At 27.5% G+C, this 18,513-nt stretch overlaps 1 protein-coding gene across 1 annotated transcript; it reads left to right on the top strand.

Annotated features, from left to right (window-relative positions):
• The first annotated feature begins 7,267 nt into the window (after positions 1–7,267).
• On the top strand, positions 7,268–17,203 carry LOC145759578 (uncharacterized). The gene is made up of 21 exons (XM_082573428.1): positions 7,268–7,388; positions 8,695–8,788; positions 9,531–9,587; positions 10,263–10,382; positions 10,510–10,608; positions 10,877–10,933; positions 11,850–11,909; positions 12,245–12,418; positions 12,596–12,754; positions 12,998–13,102; positions 13,480–14,265; positions 14,419–14,577; positions 14,700–14,816; positions 14,912–14,963; positions 15,104–15,249; positions 15,419–15,544; positions 15,845–15,942; positions 16,006–16,188; positions 16,280–16,509; positions 16,625–16,711; positions 16,857–17,203. Exons 2-21 carry the CDS (start codon positions 8,783–8,785, stop codon positions 16,982–16,984), a joined length of 2,949 nt encoding a protein of 982 aa, XP_082429554.1. The 5' UTR covers positions 7,268–7,388; positions 8,695–8,782; the 3' UTR covers positions 16,985–17,203.
• The last annotated feature ends 1,310 nt before the right edge of the window (positions 17,204–18,513 follow it).

Genomic DNA, 18,513 nt, shown 5'->3' on the forward strand with positions numbered 1-18,513 from the left:
GTATTATTAAATATTAGGTTCATTCCATTTACCTTTGGTTCAACAAACTCTCAATTGATGACATCACAAAGCTGTGTGATTGTTTGCACAAAATTGAAAGTTTATGGCTTGTTGGTTGTAATATTGATTCTAAGGGACGAGAATTACTGAGTATTGCAAGATATAAGAATGCAAAGGTTTGTAAATATGTAAACAAATTTAAGGCAAACTAAATCAATTTTACAAAAACCTAATTTATTTTGAATTTTGTATTAGCTTTAAATAACTATTTTTATGCTAAATTTTATTTAATTAAGTAAACATATGCTGATAAAACAACTTGGTTCACGTTAACTGTTCGTAACTCAACAAAACAAAGTTACGTTCTCAAAACCAGTGAATTTAGGAGTTACGTAATATTTCTGAGATAGCTCTCTCGCAATGTAGCTTATGCGAATAATAAACATTAGCTATAAATTACTACATTTAAGTGTAATATAGTTTAATTAAACTGTAATATAGTTTAATTAAACAGTTATAAGTTTGATTATGTCCCAAATTAGGCAGTACGCTTGTTGTTAAACAATAGTCGTCAGACAAGACCTATTGTTTTAAATTTGCGACTTTACTGAACACCGACGGTTGTTTTGCAGACATCATCTTAGTCTTTAAATATATATACCCTTACCCCAACCCTATTTAAGTTTGTTGTTAATTAGAAAAGGCGTTGCGTAGGAGAGTTACGTACAAGCTACGAGTAAATTTGGGAGGTACGTAGTGTTTATTAGTTTTGTCTGGGTACAGACAGTTAATGTGAACTAACAACTTATTTTGGAATTACATGTAACTTACACTTATAAGATCAATGTTATTAAAATGTTAATTTTTTTAGAAAACTAGGATTATAGGTGTTCATGGTTTACCTGAATATTATTTAAACCTACAAAAACCATCTAATCAACTAACTACAGATATAGTCAAGTCAACATCTACTCAGGTAATATAAAATTTTGCTAAACTTTTATGTAGAGAGAGAGTATGGAACAATAATTTATCATACCAGTTTATTTACAACTTTTATTTTTATACCACTTTACATTTATTAAATTAAATATTTGAAATGTAATAGGGTTTAAACATAAGGTTTTAACAAAAAGAACAAAAAGCTAAGTAACTTACATCATTAGTTATAAAAAATACAGTGTGCAACATCATGATATTAATATTAACAATAACAACACAGCAGATAATAATTTACTTGAAGGTGCCTTACTTACTTTTTATAATTCAATTTAACTTTCTTGTCAAAATTTGAGTCGAAATTTAATTTTTTTTTTTTAAACTGTGGAAATGAAATCTAATTATTATATTCAGGCAAATAAAACTGATGATCCTTCTGTAACTACAACAATGACAAGTAAAATGTTGACATTTACCCAAGACTGCTTTAAATCTGGGCAGACTAGCAGAGAAGAGTTGACCAAGTTGACTAAACTAGCCTACAACGGAATAATGGAACAAGAAATTGTATTTGAAAACTATGGACCTGCAAAAGTTGATCACTGGAAAAGATTCGAAGGATTTAAAAATGCTAAAACTAGACAAAACCTATTTAAAGGGGTAGAACACATGAAATATTCAAATTTAGATTGGCAAGACTTTCTCTGTGCAGTTTACATGATTCAGCATCTTTCTCTGGATGAGTTTGAATCCACATTTTTAATGTGTGCAAATTTCTTTATGGTTTGTGTAATGAACAAAACTCAAAGAAAGTAAAGAAGATGTTGGATTTAGAAACTGATTTAACACCAAAGAGAAATATTTTGTTTAACTACCTCAGTTATTACTTAAAACATAAATATTTACCAAATCTTCTTTTTTTGTGTAAATTAACAAAAGAATATGGAGGAGAACTTGTAGATTGAGTTATTGAACATTTACCCTTAAAAGTTCGTGCCGGTGGTGATCTTTATCCCAATGATGTTACAAGTCTCGTTAAAATCCTTCAACTTTCAATTAAACCAGTGGAGTTAGATTTACGTCCTAGATTTAAGAATGACAATTTAACAATGTTTACTCACCAAGTTCTTCCGATAATAAAAGAAAAATCAAACATAAAGGTAAACTAATACTTTTTTGTTCTTGTAAAATTTTTATTTTAAATTAGTTAAGATATTTAAGAAAAATTAGTTTTAAACAATTCTTTATTTTATAGAATTGGTTTATTTTAGTAAGTATCTGTAACAAAACAATTTTACAAATTTACTAAATATTAGGTTAGTTTTATGATCCTAGTTAACAACAAACTCTCACTTGATGACATCACAAAGCTATGTGATTGTTTGCACAAAATTAAAAGATTGTATCTGGATGGTTGTGAAGTTGATTCAGAAGGACGAGAATTATTGAGAATTGCAAGAAATAGGAATGCAAAGGTTTGTAAATATGTTTTGTATACTGTAGCTTAATTTTATGATTTTTAAGTTTTTGATACAATTTGGCATTTCTAAATAATGTTATGAGAAATGTGATATGTGTTGTATAATATTTAATGCAGCTAAATTTACCGACTACTAAAATACGAGGAGTTTTTGGTTTGCCAGAAGAATACTCCATTGCACAAGATCAATCTGATCAATCATTAACCGAACCAGTAACACTAAAAACTAACCAGGTAATTAAGAAACTAGGTGCTTTTTATGTGTAAAATTATTAACTAAATTATTGAAAAATTCAAGTATGATTTAAATGTTTTTTTGTTGTTTAAAGGCTGAAGATTTAACTGCATCAGGAATTGAAGTTATATATGAGGACATATCTGGTAAGTTTGCCATAATACTATATTTAATTTTTATCTTTAGTTTTATTGATTTAATCAGTTTTCTAATTAGGGTTTTCATTGATTGTTTACAGTTTCTTTTAATAAACTAAGATTAAAATAACTCATATTGTTTTTAAGACACTGTAACCAAGGTGATTGGTGTGAAAGGGGGCAGAGTTGAAGTATCAGGATGTTACATTGATATTCCTGAAGGTGCACTTACTGAGGATGTTCAAATTACTGTCCATGTTGTTCAATGCAATAATGTTTCCCCCCCTATAAAGGTGTTTGTTTTTACAAAGTTGTTTTACATATATTGTTTACTACATAAATTGTTTATTACAAATATTTTTTTTACATAAATTGGTTTTTATTACTAGAATATTCAAAATTTTTTTTTTTGCAATGTAACATTTTTTTTAAAGAAAACATTTTAATTATTGCCAAATTGTATATCCCATGTTTTTTATTAAGTATATTATTGTTTTGTTTAGGAAAATCCAACATATTTGTTGACTCCACAATTTGAATGCTTGCCACATGGATTAAAGTTTAAGGTTCCAGTTACAATATCTCTTTCCACCCCATTTTACTCAACAACTGGAACCTGTGTAGTCACGGTAATTTTGTTTTTGTAAATTTTGTTTAGGATGGAATTAGAAATTACCATATATAGTAAAATTTTGTTAAAAAAACTAGCAGGATAACTTTTGGGAATTTTAACAATAAGATTCTGTTTTTCATTTAGGGTTTGTATCTATTCAAGTTTTTGTCTGTTAACTTTTAAAATAAGAGATTAATAAAAGTAGCTTAAGAAAGAATAAAAAAAATGCTTTATTCAACTAGCAAATTTATTATTTTCGATCACATGTAAGGTGGTGTAGTGGTTAGAACACTTGCAACACTACATGAGGTCCTGGGTTTGATTCTCACTGCTCTTGTGCTGTAGTGCCATTGAGTTAGCCACTATACACGGTATAAACTCCTGATGAGCCAAACTGCAAAAGGCAATTGAGACTGGGTTGAGGTGATGTGTTTAGATTGTAAGTTGACCTTTTCACATCAAGGATAAAGATATAAAAAAAAATACAAATTTGTAATTTTCATCTGTTATTGGGTATAAAAACATGTGTTAGTTTAACCTCAATAATTTAAAAAATAACATTGGGTGTAGTCTATTTTGCAATCAAGTTTTTTTTAATATGTTTTTGTTATTATTTAAGCCTCAAGTAAGTCAGGATGGAACAGTTTGGGAAGATATCGCTGAAGTTATTTTGGGAGATTCTCGAACAATTCAGTTTCAAGTTGATCATTTATCTTTGTAAATAATAAATATGTTTTATTTAAAAAAAACTGTCTGTAAAATTATTTTTATTTAAATGCTTTTTATGTTAAAGGTTTAGGGTTGTAAAGGATTGGATATTTGGAAAGAACAAAAATATAGCCAAGAATGAAAATCCCAAAAAAGATAAAATATTTGATTGTTACCATGAACAAAAATCAAATTTAAAATTGTTTGTTATGGACAACAAAGATAACATTAAACCAAATGGAAGTTCAGTTTTCATTGTGATTGTTCCAATAAGGTTAATTGTTCATGGTTTTTATGACTTCACCATACTATTTAGGCTTAAAACATTATTATTTAAATTCTGACTTAATATTTTTAGGCAAATGGAAAGAGTGTTGTTCACAATTTCCCACAAGGATTTTGAAACTTCTTCAAAAATTTATAAGAGCACAGTTAATCTAACTGATGTAATCCGCATAATTTCCAAACCTGGATTTGAAAATAAAAGCCCATCAGAAGAATTATTTACTTATTCGGTTAAAAATCTTACAACTAAAGAAGTTGATGATGGACAATTTTTATTTCCTGAAATTCCCCGACAACCAGCAGGTTTGTGTCCTTATATCAAAACTTTAAATGAAGTAAATGTTAGGAAAATAAGTTTATTAGTATCATATATAAGTACACAATTTTGTTTAGAAGAACAAGTTAAAACACAAAATACTGAGCCTAAAAAAGATCAACAAATTCAGGGTTCTAGTAAGCAGACCAGTGATGTGGAAGATGCAGTAAGCTAAAAAAAATATTTTTATTAAAATATTCCTTTATTATATCTTTTAATAAAAAATTGACTGTTTAAAGGTGCACAAAATGCTTGCTAATTGTATTATACAATTTTTACTGTTTTAATTGAATATTTTTGTTTTTAGAGTGAATGTCTTCCATCTACTTCCACCGGACCTTTTCCAACCTCTACTAATCCTCCACAAGGTCAGTTTTGTGTTTAAACCAACTTTTTATTTTTAAAGATTTTACAATGCATGACTACCTTCTAAATTGTTTGTTCAGGAAGTTTAGGACCAAAAATTCAGGTTAATATTGGAGGCCACTCTACAGTTAACTTAACATCTATTTTTATAGTATAAATTAACAACGAATAAAAACATGTATTTTGGTTTGATTTAGCCTTTTTGTAAATATTTAGAGAGTCATCAAAGTGCAGTACAACAGCAAATATACAACTTTTATGGAGACAATGCAAAGGTTAGCTCAGAAATAGCTGGAACATCAGGTAAACCAACATTTTTATTTGATATGTATTTAAAATGGGTTTTTAACAACCTCAACATAGAAAAAACATTAGTTTTTTCGTCTTGAGTTAACTTTAGTAGTAGGGAATATTATTGATTATAATTGCCCAATAATTAAGCTGCTGATTAAGTATTGACTCCTGGGAGTTTATACCGTTTATAGCACCTTGCTTAAAAGCGCTACATGATAAGAGCAGTGGAAGCACATCAAGAACCTCGTGTAGTAAAGCCAAGTGTTTTGACAGACTGTGCAGTAGTAGTTTATTACTTACTATGTTACTATTTTATTAAGGCCACAGAATTGTTGGAAACAAGATTGTAGATTCAAACATGTTAGCTGACAAGGTTCAACAACTTAACATAAACCCGGGTTCCAATGTACCAGCAAGTGATGTTAAAGAAATGTTAAGCGAAAACTAAAAAATCAAAATTTTTATTTTAAGATGCCTTTTTAATTATTTTTTCCTAATTTTCTTAATGGAAATTGACTCGCATTTGAATAAAAATGATATTATTATACTTCATTCAACTTAAACACCCTTATTTTTGCCTTATAATTGTCCCTATTTTTATCTATTATCTTTTATACCAAAACATTATGCAATTTTACAGTTATGTCAAATTTTTATTAAATTTTACCTTTTTTTAATTAACTTTTGTAAGCAACTATGCTCCAGGTAAATTTAACTCTTTTCTTTATATTTTTATATTTTACTCCTAGCACTTATAACATGTTTTCGTTGCCTTTAATCTTGCTGTAAGAGAAATTTTGTGACTTTCCTTTTTAAGTTCTTCTGTAAGATTGTATGCCTTGCTTTTTTTAGTTGTTTTTTTTGATAGATTTTCCGCTTTGTGTTTTGGGGTTTTTTTTTTCCTAGGATTTTAGGCCTTGCCCTTTTGGTAATTTTATGAGATTTTTGAACCTTGTCTTTTCGAGTTCTCCTTTCGTATAATCAAACTTATGTCCCTATTTATTGACGTTTTTTTATGGCAAAGTTGTGCTTATTGAAATAGTTGCATACATTTTTGTAAACATTTTATATTAACGGTTTTTTTCTATTTGCACTGATAGATTTTTGTTAGTTTTTAGAACTTAAAATTGTGCATGTTTTAATAGATTTTGAAGTTAATTTTGTTTTAAAAACTATACTTAGAAAAGAATTAATTTAATTGTGATAAGGTAGCCATTATTAATATACTCTCTTTTGCCTTATTAATCGAATATGGAAGGTTATCCATAGGCTTTAGTCAGGCGTCGCTATTATTAAACTATGGCAACACCTGTATTTGGCCAAAATAACTGGTAGCAACCCATTAATGTGATCTTTCGTACCTAAATTAATTGAAAATGTTATCATAAGTTAACCGTCAGCATAGTGCAATGATCGAAACACTTTGCTTTACTACAGCCTCTACAGGTGTCTGTGAAATTCTTGAGTCAAAGCCCATTGACAAATTATTTATCGAACATTAGGTTAAGATAATAAAAATTCTTAAATATTTTTTTATTTGTTACGTTAATTATATTAAGTTAATTAAAATCTAAGTTCGATATTTTTATTTCTTTGAAAAACAGAGGTTATGAATTCTGTCACAAATCGGTTACTGGAAACACGCCAAAACAAATAGTTGTAAAACGTCATAAACAGGAACTTAGTGATGTCAGAATTAAAAAACAATTAAGTGGATGCATTTAAACTTTGTGACGACGTTATAAAGAAAGAATAAGTTGTTTTTGTTTGTCTTAAATAAGTGTATTATTATGTAATATTTATAGTAGTTAGACAAACACAACGCCTACGGTTGATCTGATGATTGTTTTTTAATTAAATTAATTCCAACAATATTTTATTTTTTATCTTTATAAGTTGATCTAAGTAACAGGAATTTGGTTGTTAGAAGATTTGACTTAAAAAATCTCTGATTTTCATCAGAAAAACTTTAAAGAAAATCAGTCGACGAACGAATAGCTTCTTAAATCATGGATGTAAGTTTTTGCTTAATAAAAATTTGATGTTAATTGAATTTAAAATAGTGACACCGATACGAACAATACTAAAATAGGGGATACGGGACCAAATGTAAACATTAACAAAAATTCACGGAATGAGGGACGGAACGAAATTATTTTGTATGGGATAAATTTTGTATTTACCTAAAGAGCTAAGGGATGATGTGGGATTTACTATGAAGGTCAATGGATGATGCAAAATCGATAATAAGACACAAGGAAAGATTAGGGAAAAAAATTTCACCCATTTCTGCATTAAGCGATTTTTTTACTATTTTATTACTTCCCTGTAATAAAAGGTCGTTTACACTTAGCTAAAGTGGAAAAACTTTTTTGGAAAAGTGGAAAAACTTTTTTACACTACGTAGGTTGATAAATTCGTCATCGCTATTTGAAATATTTTTACTTTTGTTTAGGCTTGTAAGTCAAAAGGTCGTTTACACTTAGCTAGGCTTCGCGCAAAAGCTGTAGCGATGTTGATATAGACATTTTTTGGGGATAACACGCAGAAAGTCGACATTATCTGGGTAGCATTCTTGCAGTTGAGCGAGTTTTTGAGTTGAGGTTTGCGTAACTGCTAAACTTGGAGTGTTGTTATGGTAACGAGTGAAGCGAAAAAATTTAAATAGTTAGTTCCAAGTTTGTTTAACATAAAAACACGATTTTTGTTTTTTTTAACAATTTTATCATCAGACAGTTACACACATATACAAAGGGGATAGAGATAAGGTGCTAGGTGTAGGATAGTGCTAAAAGCTGACAATAAACTGCAAAATAAGTGTCATATAGTGGGTCCGTATGGAATTGTTACCAAAAATATGCATGATGCATAAAGGGCAGAGTTTTGATAATTTTTTAAAGTTAATTCTGCTTCATTTATCGACAATTTTAGTTAATGCTGAATTTTTCACTTTCAATATTTTTCGGCAATGTACAAAGCTTCGTGTAATGGTCAGAACACTTTCTACACAACTTGAGGCCCTGGGTTCAATCCCCAATGCTCTCATACCGTAGTGCCCTTAGGTAAGATGCTTTAAAAGCGTTATGAACTTCTGCTAAGCTGGCAACCATTTAACAGCTTAATTGCCAGGCAATTATAATTAATAACATCTCAAATTGCCAGGGTCAACTTAAAACTGGGTTGGGGTAACAAATGTGACTCTATGTTTAGGTTGTGACGTCTACCTTTACATATTGAGGATAAAGATATTTTGCAAAATTTTGTCAAATTTTACATATGATTATATTTTTTTCATTTAATAAAACAAGCTTTTTCATACAGGAACTTTATAATTCTTGGGACATTAATGTAATTTTAGTTAATTCAACAACATAAACTTAAAGTACATTGACTACCAGCTCCGTAAATCATGGATGTAAGTTAAACACTAAATTTATGTTTTTTTATTAACTTAAATTAAGTATTTTTAAGCTATTATGATAGTTATTATAATCATGGAATTATTAATATCTAACTGATGATAATATACTTTTGTAAAAAAATGGTGTTTAAATTGTAAATCAAGTATTTTTAATATTATTATGGATTAAAACAAAGATGCTCCAGTAAAATTTCTTACTTCGACTCTCTTATATCTAAATTGTTTTATTATTAAACCATTTTCAACTGTAAACATAGTTGTATACTTCTAGTAGAGTACTTAACTTTAATTTTTATTTAAAAATGTAAGTTTTAAAGCTTACTAATAGTTTGTATATTGTTCAACTGTTTTTGTATAATTATACGGTACCTATAAAATAAACACGATCGAATGGATCAAAGAAATTGAATGGATCGAATGTATTACGGTTATTCTGAATGGATGAAAGTTGGGGTTAGGGTTTAATTTATGCGATTCTGTTGGTCCCTTTAGTACCCATTTAATAACCATTTGATACACATTCGATCGATCTTGTATAGTTTATAGGTACCCATTGTTATATTCATAATTGTAAAACTGATTATATTGGGTCATTTTATGTTTGTTGTGGCTTAAGTGCCTATGTAAAAAGGTAATATCAAATAAAATAGGGCAAGTTATATTATGTTGAAAACTTATTATTTTTTTAATGAATATAAAATACCATTGTTAATATTTTTTATTTTATTTTTAATAGAATCCTTCACAGTCTTCCACTAATTTGTCAGAAAATCCATTTGAAAGTGAAGATGAGGTAAGGACAGCAATTAAAATATCTTGATTGTTGAATTACTAAGAATATTTTTAAAATAAATTATTTGTTTTTGGGGTGTTGTTTTAATTATTGGAAATTTTTTTACCACTTCAGATAAAAGTCAATTTTTAAAATTTTATGAATTTAATTAAATAATTTTCTTAGTATAGTTTTTTGTAAAATTCTACGACAATATTGAACCAAATAGGTGTCCTAGTTTAGAAATTGTCAGGACTTGTGGGTTATTGTCTTTATTAGTAAAGTTGTATTTCTAAAGCTGATCAAATTAGCTTCTTTGTTATAAAGGATGACTTTGTGAACTAGGTGTTTTGTACATGGGTTACTTTATTGTTGGATTATAATTTAAACTACTCTCAATAATGTAACACTATTTCTTTTTAAATTAAATAATCTTTAAAAGTTTAATCTATAAAAGACGCAAGGGATAAATAAAATCATCATTTCCACATTCAGCGCTTTTTTGTAACAATTACATATGGCCTCAATCTTTACCGCACCTCTAACTTCCCACATCTCGTAGTTTACTACTACCTGTAGTACAAGCTTGCATGAGTTATTGTGTAAATATACATCATGCAATAACAACTGTTTACTTTAAATAATTTTAATTAACAAAGTGTGTTAAAATGTTAATTAAATTTTATGATTTTGCAGGAGATGGAAGAAAATGTTTCAGGTACTTTAAAGGAGAAGATTTTGGATGAAGCTGGAACAACTGAACCGATAAAGCAAAAAGGAAAGTTTAGTCAAAAAACATTTGAACCTAGAGCTTATGTGAGTTTTAAATAAATTACTAACTATTACTTGTCCATTTACACTTTATATACATATAAAATAATATAAATCAAGTTAAAATTTATTTTAAAAGTGTTATAGGCTATTCTGTTTTCTTATGATATAGGATTCAACGACAATAAAAAAATTGGACGAAACTAAAACAACTGAACCCACAAAGTGGAAAAAAGAATTTGTCGAAAAAAACCCTGACCCCAAATCTTCAGTAGGTTTATTAATATTACTTGTAATAAATAACGCTTAATTAACAAAAAATTTAAAATAAATGAAATTTTACTAGCAAAATATTGTAATTATTAATTTTAGCATTCATTTTGTTAAATTTTTTTTTTATATTTTGCTGATAAACAATGTATAAAGGGTGCCAATATAGAATGAAATTTTGCAAAACAATATTAAGTGAAAAAATTATTATATTGTTTCTGACATTAACTATATTTACCGTGTTGATATTTTTGTTATTTATTAAACAGATATTTTCACATTTATCTTATGAGTATTCTGAAATTTCAAGTAAAAGTGAAGATGATGTAAGTAATTAATATTTTTTATTTATTTAAATTACATTAAAAATGAAATGAGTTTAAGTTTTTTTTATAAATTAAAACAAATTCTTGTTATTTATTGAAGTAAAATTAAATTATTTATAATTTCCTTAGTGTAGTTTTATGTTGAATTCTATGGTTGTATCAAATTACATAGGTTTCTTTGTTTAGAAATTATCAGATGTTTTGTTAGTTAAGTTGTGTTTCTAAGTCTGAAGCTGATTTTCTTCGTTTTACAAGGCAACTTAAGAACTAGGTGTTTGGTACACAAACTACCTTAATAAAATTGTAATACTTTTAATATTGAAAAACACAACTTTAATTAACAACACCAATTAAAAAAATGTAAACAATTAAAACTTCGTATAGAGCAGGGGTCAGCAACCTTTTTCGCATTGCGAAACGATTTAAAAGAATATTTTTTTGCAAAACAGCCTTTAAAAAATCCAAATATTCACCAATAAAAATGTATAAAGTTTAAAGCAATTAATTTCTATATCAAATCGATGATTAACAGTTTTGAATGTTTTAAAGACAAAATAAGCTTACAAATCAAAAAGTAATCACCTTTCTGTTGTAAAGCATTTTAACTCGAAAAAGTATATGGCCCGGTAACAAACAGTTGACAAACTGGCACTGGGCCTGGGCCTGGTGGTTGTGACCACTAGTATAATGTATATACTAATTTTTGCGACTTGCATTTAATTATTGCAACAACATGTGGTTCAAATTTACCCCCTTAGAATTATATTATTTGTTTATATATTTCCTAAATTTATACAAATGTCTTTGTTTATAAATCTATATTTAAGCTAGCTAACTAATAAAAAAATTTTTTTTAAGAATTTACTATAATAAAAGCTTTTATACAAATCATATATAATTTATATTTAATATTTAGTTCTATGTTAGTGATACCTATTCTCCTATACAAATTACATCAAATAGATGGGGACTTAATGTAAGTACTACACTTTTTTACCTGTTTTTATAATTAATTTAATTAAAATTACATTTTTTGTTTTTTTAAGAGGCGTTATTTCATAAATCAAGTTTTTTTGTTATAGTAAATTAAAAATTTAAAGCAAACTTAAAAAATTAATCCAAATTGGAATAACTTTTCTGTTAGATTTTATATTTATATCAATAAATTATTAAACTTCCAATAACAACAAACCAACCTTCTACTTGTTTTAATAATTAAATTCAAGTTGGTTATTAAATAAAAATTAAATTTGTTAAAAGTATTAAACTCATTATTACAAAATATATTACTAACATGTTAAACTTTTATAGATTGAAATTGAAGGATATGTTTATCCAAAAGATGTCAATGAACTTGTTGACATATTACAAAGTTCAACCAAACCAGTGAAGTTAGATGTACCATATGTAACTTTTATAGATGGCAGTTTAACAATGTTTACTCACAAAGTTCTTCCAATAATAAAAGAAAAATCAAACATAAAGGTAAACAATAATTTTTTATTGCTTGTAGCATTGGAAGTTCAATTAAACTCTGTTATTTAAATGTGTTTTAGGAAAATTATTACGGCAAATAGAGTTTTTTATTTTAAACATTTGTTAAATAACTAATAAATATTGTTTGTAATAGTTTTAATAAAACTATTTAATATCAAATATTAGATTGTGCTCATGAGACTGGGGTACAACAAACTCTCACTTGATGACATCACAAAGCTGTGTGATTGTTTGCACAAAATTACCTACTTAGATCTTTATGGTTGTGATATTGATTCAGAAGAACGAGAATTACTGAGAGTTGCGAGATTTAAGAATGCAAAGGTTTGTAAACATGTTAACAAGCCTAATGCAAAATAATTTAATTTTGCAAATCTTTTTTTTTAAGTTTATTTTCAGCTTTTGAAATAACTTTTTTTTTAAGTTTACTTTCAGCTTTTAAAATAACTATTTATTCTCATATTTTAATTAATTAATTAAACAAATGCTGATAAAACAACCTATTTTGGAATTACATGTAACTTACACATATAAGATCAATGTTATTAAAATGCTAATTTTTTTTAGAAAACTACGATTAGAGGTGTTCATGGTTTACCTGAAGATTATTTAAAACTACAAGGACCATATTATCAACCAACTACAGATATAGTCAAACTAACATCTACTCGGGTAATATAAAATTTTGCTGAACTTCTATGTAGAGAGAGAGTATGGAACAATAATCTACCATACCAGTTTATTTACAACTTTTATGTTTATACCACTTTACATTTATTATATTAAATATTTGAAATGTAATAGGGTTTAAACCCAAGATTTTAACAAAAAGAACAAAAAGCTAATTAACTTACATTATTAGTAATAAAAAATACAGTGTGCGACATCATGATATTAATATTAACCATAACAACACAGCAGATAATAAATTACTCGAAGGTGCCTTACTTACTTATTAAAATTCAATTTAACTTTCTTGTCAAAATTTAAGTAGAAATTCAATTTTATGTCTTAAAACTGCAGAAATAAAATCTGATTATTTTATTCAGGCAAATAAAGCTGATGATCCTTCTGTAACCACAACAATGACAAGTAAAATGTTGACATTTATCCAAGACTGCTTTAAATCTGGGCAGACTAGCAGTGAAGAGTTGACCAAGTTGACTAAACTAGCCTACAACGGAATAATGGAAAAAGAAATTGTATTTGAAAACTTTGGACCTGAAAAAGTTGATCACTGGAGAAGATTCGAAGAATTTGAAAATGCTAAAACTCGACAAAACCTATTTAAAGGGGTACAACACATGAAATATTCAAATTTAGATTGGCAAGACTTTCTCTGTGCAGTTTACATGATTCAACCTCTTTCTCTGGATGAGTTTGAATCCACATTTACCTGGTTAATGGAGCGTTTAAAAACAAAAACTTTCAAGTTTAATGTGTGCAAATTTCTTTATGGTTTGTGTAATGAACAAAACTTAAAGAAGGTAAAGAAGATGTTGGGTTTAGAAACTGATATAGCACCAAAGAGAAATATTTTGTTTAACTACCTTAGTTATTATTTAGAGCAAGAGTATTCACTAAATCTTGTTACTTTATATGAATTAACAAAAGAATATGGAAGAGAACTTGCAGATTGGGTTATTGAACATTTACTTTTAGAAGTGTATATCAGTGATGATATTTATCCCAATGATCTTACAAGTCTCGTTGAAATCTTTCAACTTTCAATTAAACCTATAGAGTTACGTGTGTATCCAACATTTAAGGATGGCAGTTTAATAATGTTTACTCACCAAGTTCTTCCGATAATAAAAGAAAAATCAAACATAAAGGTAAACAAATACTTTTTTGTTCTTGTACAATTTTTGTTTTAAATTAGTTAAGATATTTAAAAATTAGTTTTAAACAATTCTTTATTTTATAGATTTAGTTTTTTTTAGTAAGTACTTGTAATAAAACAATTTTACAAATTTACTAAATATTAGGTTAGTTATATGAACCTAAGATTCAACAAACTCTCACTTGATGACATCACAAAGCTGTGTGATAGTTTGCACAAAATTAAAAGTTTGGACCTTTATGGTTGTGTTGTTGATTTTGAAGGACGAGAATTACTGAGAGTTGCAAGAAATAAGAATGCAAAGGTTTGTAAATAGGTTTTGTATTTTGTAGCTTAATTTTATGATTTTTAGGTTTTTGATACAATTTGGCATTTTTAAATAATGTTATGAGAAATGTAATATGTGTTGTATAATATTTAATGCAGCTAAATTTACCAACAACTAAAATATTTGGAGTTTCTGGTTTGCCAGAAAAATATTCCATCGCACAAGATGAATCTGATCAATCATTAACCGAACCAGTAACACTAAAACCTAACCAGGTACCTAAAAAACTAGGTGATTTTTATGTGTAAAATTATTAACTAAATTATTGAAAAATTCAAGTATGATTTAAATGTTTTTTTGTTGTTTAAAGGCTGAAGATTTAACTGCATCAGGAATTGAAGTTATATATGAGGATAAATCTGGTAAGTTTGCCATAATACTTTATTTAATTTTTATCTTTAGTTTTATTGATTTAATCAGTTTAGTTAATTTGGGTTTTTATTGATTGTTTACAGTTTTTTTTTGATAAACTAAGATTAAAATATATCATATTGTTATTAAGACACTACAAGTCAAATAGTTGGTGTAAAAGGAGGCAGAGTTGAAGTATCAGGATGTTACATTGATATTCCTGAAGATGCACTTGATGAGGATGTTCAAATTACTGTCCATGTTGTTTGTTGTAATGATATTACTTTTCCCACCAAGGTAATTGCCTTAACAAATTATTTTTTTAATTTAATTTTTATTTATTTTTTTATATTAACAATAATTTTACATATTTTGTACCTATGTTTGTTTTAAAGTAAAAGCAAAACAATTTCATTATTATTGATTGATTACCAATAACTCATGTACAGTACTAATTTTTTATTAGGAAAACCCAACATATTTGTTGACTCCTCAATTTGAATGCTTGCCACATGGATTAAAGTTTAAGGTTCCAGTTATAATATCTCTTTCCACCCCATTTTACTCAACAACTGGAACCTGTTTTGTTATGGTAATTAATTCGTTTGGAAATTTGTTTTAAGAATGCTGAACAAAACTTAAATGATACAGAACTTTAAAGTAAAATCTTGTCAAATATTTATGAGCAACTTGCTTTAAGTAAAAACCATTTTAAAACAGTTTTGATTTTTTGGCTATTATGCTCTGTTTCTATTAGCATTTGGCAAAAAAGGAACAAATTAGTTTTACTAAATTTAAATTTTTCTGTCTACTAACTTTTTAAATAAAAGTAAAATGCACAACAAACAAAAGGTAAGGACTACAAAATTATATTTCTTTGCAATTTGTTTAGCCTCAAGTAAGTCAAGACAGAGAAGTTTGGCAAGATCTTGCTGAAGTTATATTAAGAGATTCTCGAACAATTCAGTTTCAAGTTGATCATTTATCTTGGTAAATATTAAACATCTTATTCTGTTATTAATTTCCACCTAATTTTTCTTTTTTAAATTAAAGGTTTCAAGTCATAACAACTTGGATATTTGAAATAAATCAATATCTTAGTAATCCAGAAAAACGACAAATATTTGATTGTTACCATGAACCACCAAATTGTAATTTAACTTTGTTTGTTATGGACACAGAAGGTCGCTTTAAGTCAAATGAAAAAAGAGTTTTTATTATAGATGTTCCAATAAGGTAATCTTATTTATAATTCAATTTAACATAGTTTTACAGCATTTTTACAGCATTTTATACTAATTTATTAAATTTTGCATAAAAATCTCAGACAAAAAGACAAAGTGTTGTTCCAAATTCTTGATCAAGATTCGGAACTTTTTGCAAAGAAGTACAACAGCACAGTAAATAAATCTGATCTTATCACATTTAATTCCAAACCGGGATTTGAAAATACAAATCTTTCAGGAAAAGTATTTACTTACTCAGTCAAAAATCTTACGACGGAAGAAATTGAAGATGGTCAATTTCAATTTCCTGTAATTTCCATACAACCATCAGGTTTGTCATTAAATCAAGGCTTTTGCTGAAATTAAATATTACAGGTGTTATAGTATAACTTAACAACAAAGCAAATTGTATTTTGGTTTGTTTTAACCTTTTTGTAAATATTTAGAGAGTCATCAAAGTGCAGTACAGCAGCAAATATACAACTTTCATGGAGACAATGCGAAAGTATCTTCAGAAATAGCTGGGACATCAGGTTGTCCAATATATGTTAAAAAAATTATGTTTTGGTCTACTTTTTTTGTATATTTTTATCTTTGTATTGTTGTTTTTAATTTTGGTTAAACAATTGTGTAGAATGTGATGCAGTTTATTACTTAACTTTAAATTTATATTTAAAGGCCACAAAATTATGGGAAACAAGATTGAAGGTTCAAATATGTTAGCTGACAAGGTTCAACAAGTCAACATAAACCCGGGTTCCAATGTACCAGCAAGTGATGTTAAAGAAATGTTAAGCGAAAACTAATAATTTATAACTTTAAACGTTATTTTTTAATTTCACTGTTTTTTTAATTTCTATATATTTTTATATATTTATTTATTTAATTATGATCAATGTTAACGTAACTGTAATTATGAATTGCTAGTAATTTTTAAAGTGTAGTATGCAGTAAATTAATGATTTTAGCAGTAATTGTATAAATGTAATGCTTAAAATACTGTTGGCTAACGCAAGGTTTATATAATATCACTTGACCATGTTTTTAAACATCTAATTTGTTATTAAATTAATGTTTTAAAGTACTTGCACTTTTATTGTTCATTTTTTTTAATTTTGATTTTTTTATTGTAGTAGTTTAACAAATAGTTAAACAAAAAAATATGTAAATAGATATATATGTACATATGCTGTAAACAGTAGAATACCATGAAAACACGAAACTTTGCAAGTACATATTGAAACAAAAGGCGATACAAAATTGTAATTCTTTAAATTTTATTTGCATTATATACCCTAAAAATCTTTTCAAACGTATTTCACAAAAAAAAACAAAGTTTAAAGTCTAGACGACAAAGCAAGCGTCGATGCAACTCTTAATTAAGGCGTCGTTTTAATTCGTGCACATTCCATGCGTCAGAAATTTGGTAAAACACGTGGAAGGATTTTAGAAATATTTTTAGTTTGGCTACTTTTATATGAAGTAAAGTTGTTTAGTATAAGGTTTATTTTGGCAGAAAATAAAACTTAGTTTATTAATTAATAAATATTCTTTATAACGTTTGATTTAAAGTTAAAATTAATTTTATATAGGTAGTTTTTTGCAGCGAAAAAAAAATTAGTCGTGGCAGTTTTAGTTTTATTTAAAAATGCTTATGCGTCATTTGAAACTCGTCATCGCTGCGTAGTCGATTGTGATTGGTTCTCACATTTATCGGGTGATTGAATTATAAAGGTTAAAGTTGGAGGGAAGGTATTTTAGTTAAAGGACATTCAGTTTGACTTTGTAAATGTAAAAGTCGGCTGTTTTTATTATATTAGAAATTCAGCTGCCACGTGGTTGTACTAATTAAAAAATGATGTTTCTTTTTTTACAGAAGTAACTTATTGTTAATTTTTATTTAATTAACTTGAAGATTGGTGCTTCGACAAAGTGGATTTCAACAAATCGGGTTAAGTAGATTGATTTTTGTATTGTTGTATATTAAATTTGATAAAAACTTGTATAAAGTTTATATGGTGTTGTTGATCTGAATATGCAACGTGTTAGGGGTAGGATCGCGCCCGTGTCGACACACTCGTTACTTTTAATATCTGCTAGGCTAATTGCGTTTAACAGTCCGCATATTCAGTGTGCAACACCATTTTAAAAGTGTTTAATTTAATATAAAGTTCCTAATTAGACATGGATAACTTCCCCTAGCTTTCTTTTTAGGGTTTCAGATGAAGATCTTGCAAAACACGAGGGTCTGGTAGATGACGTCCGAAAAGTCGACGGGGTTGCAAAATGGATTACGTCACGATATGGATGACGTCACGAAGAATGGAGGAAAGAA

The sequence above is a fragment of the Corella eumyota genome, chromosome 7 (genome assembly GCF_963082875.1).
Source record: "Corella eumyota chromosome 7, kaCorEumy4.1, whole genome shotgun sequence".
NCBI lineage: Eukaryota > Metazoa > Chordata > Ascidiacea > Phlebobranchia > Corellidae > Corella > Corella eumyota.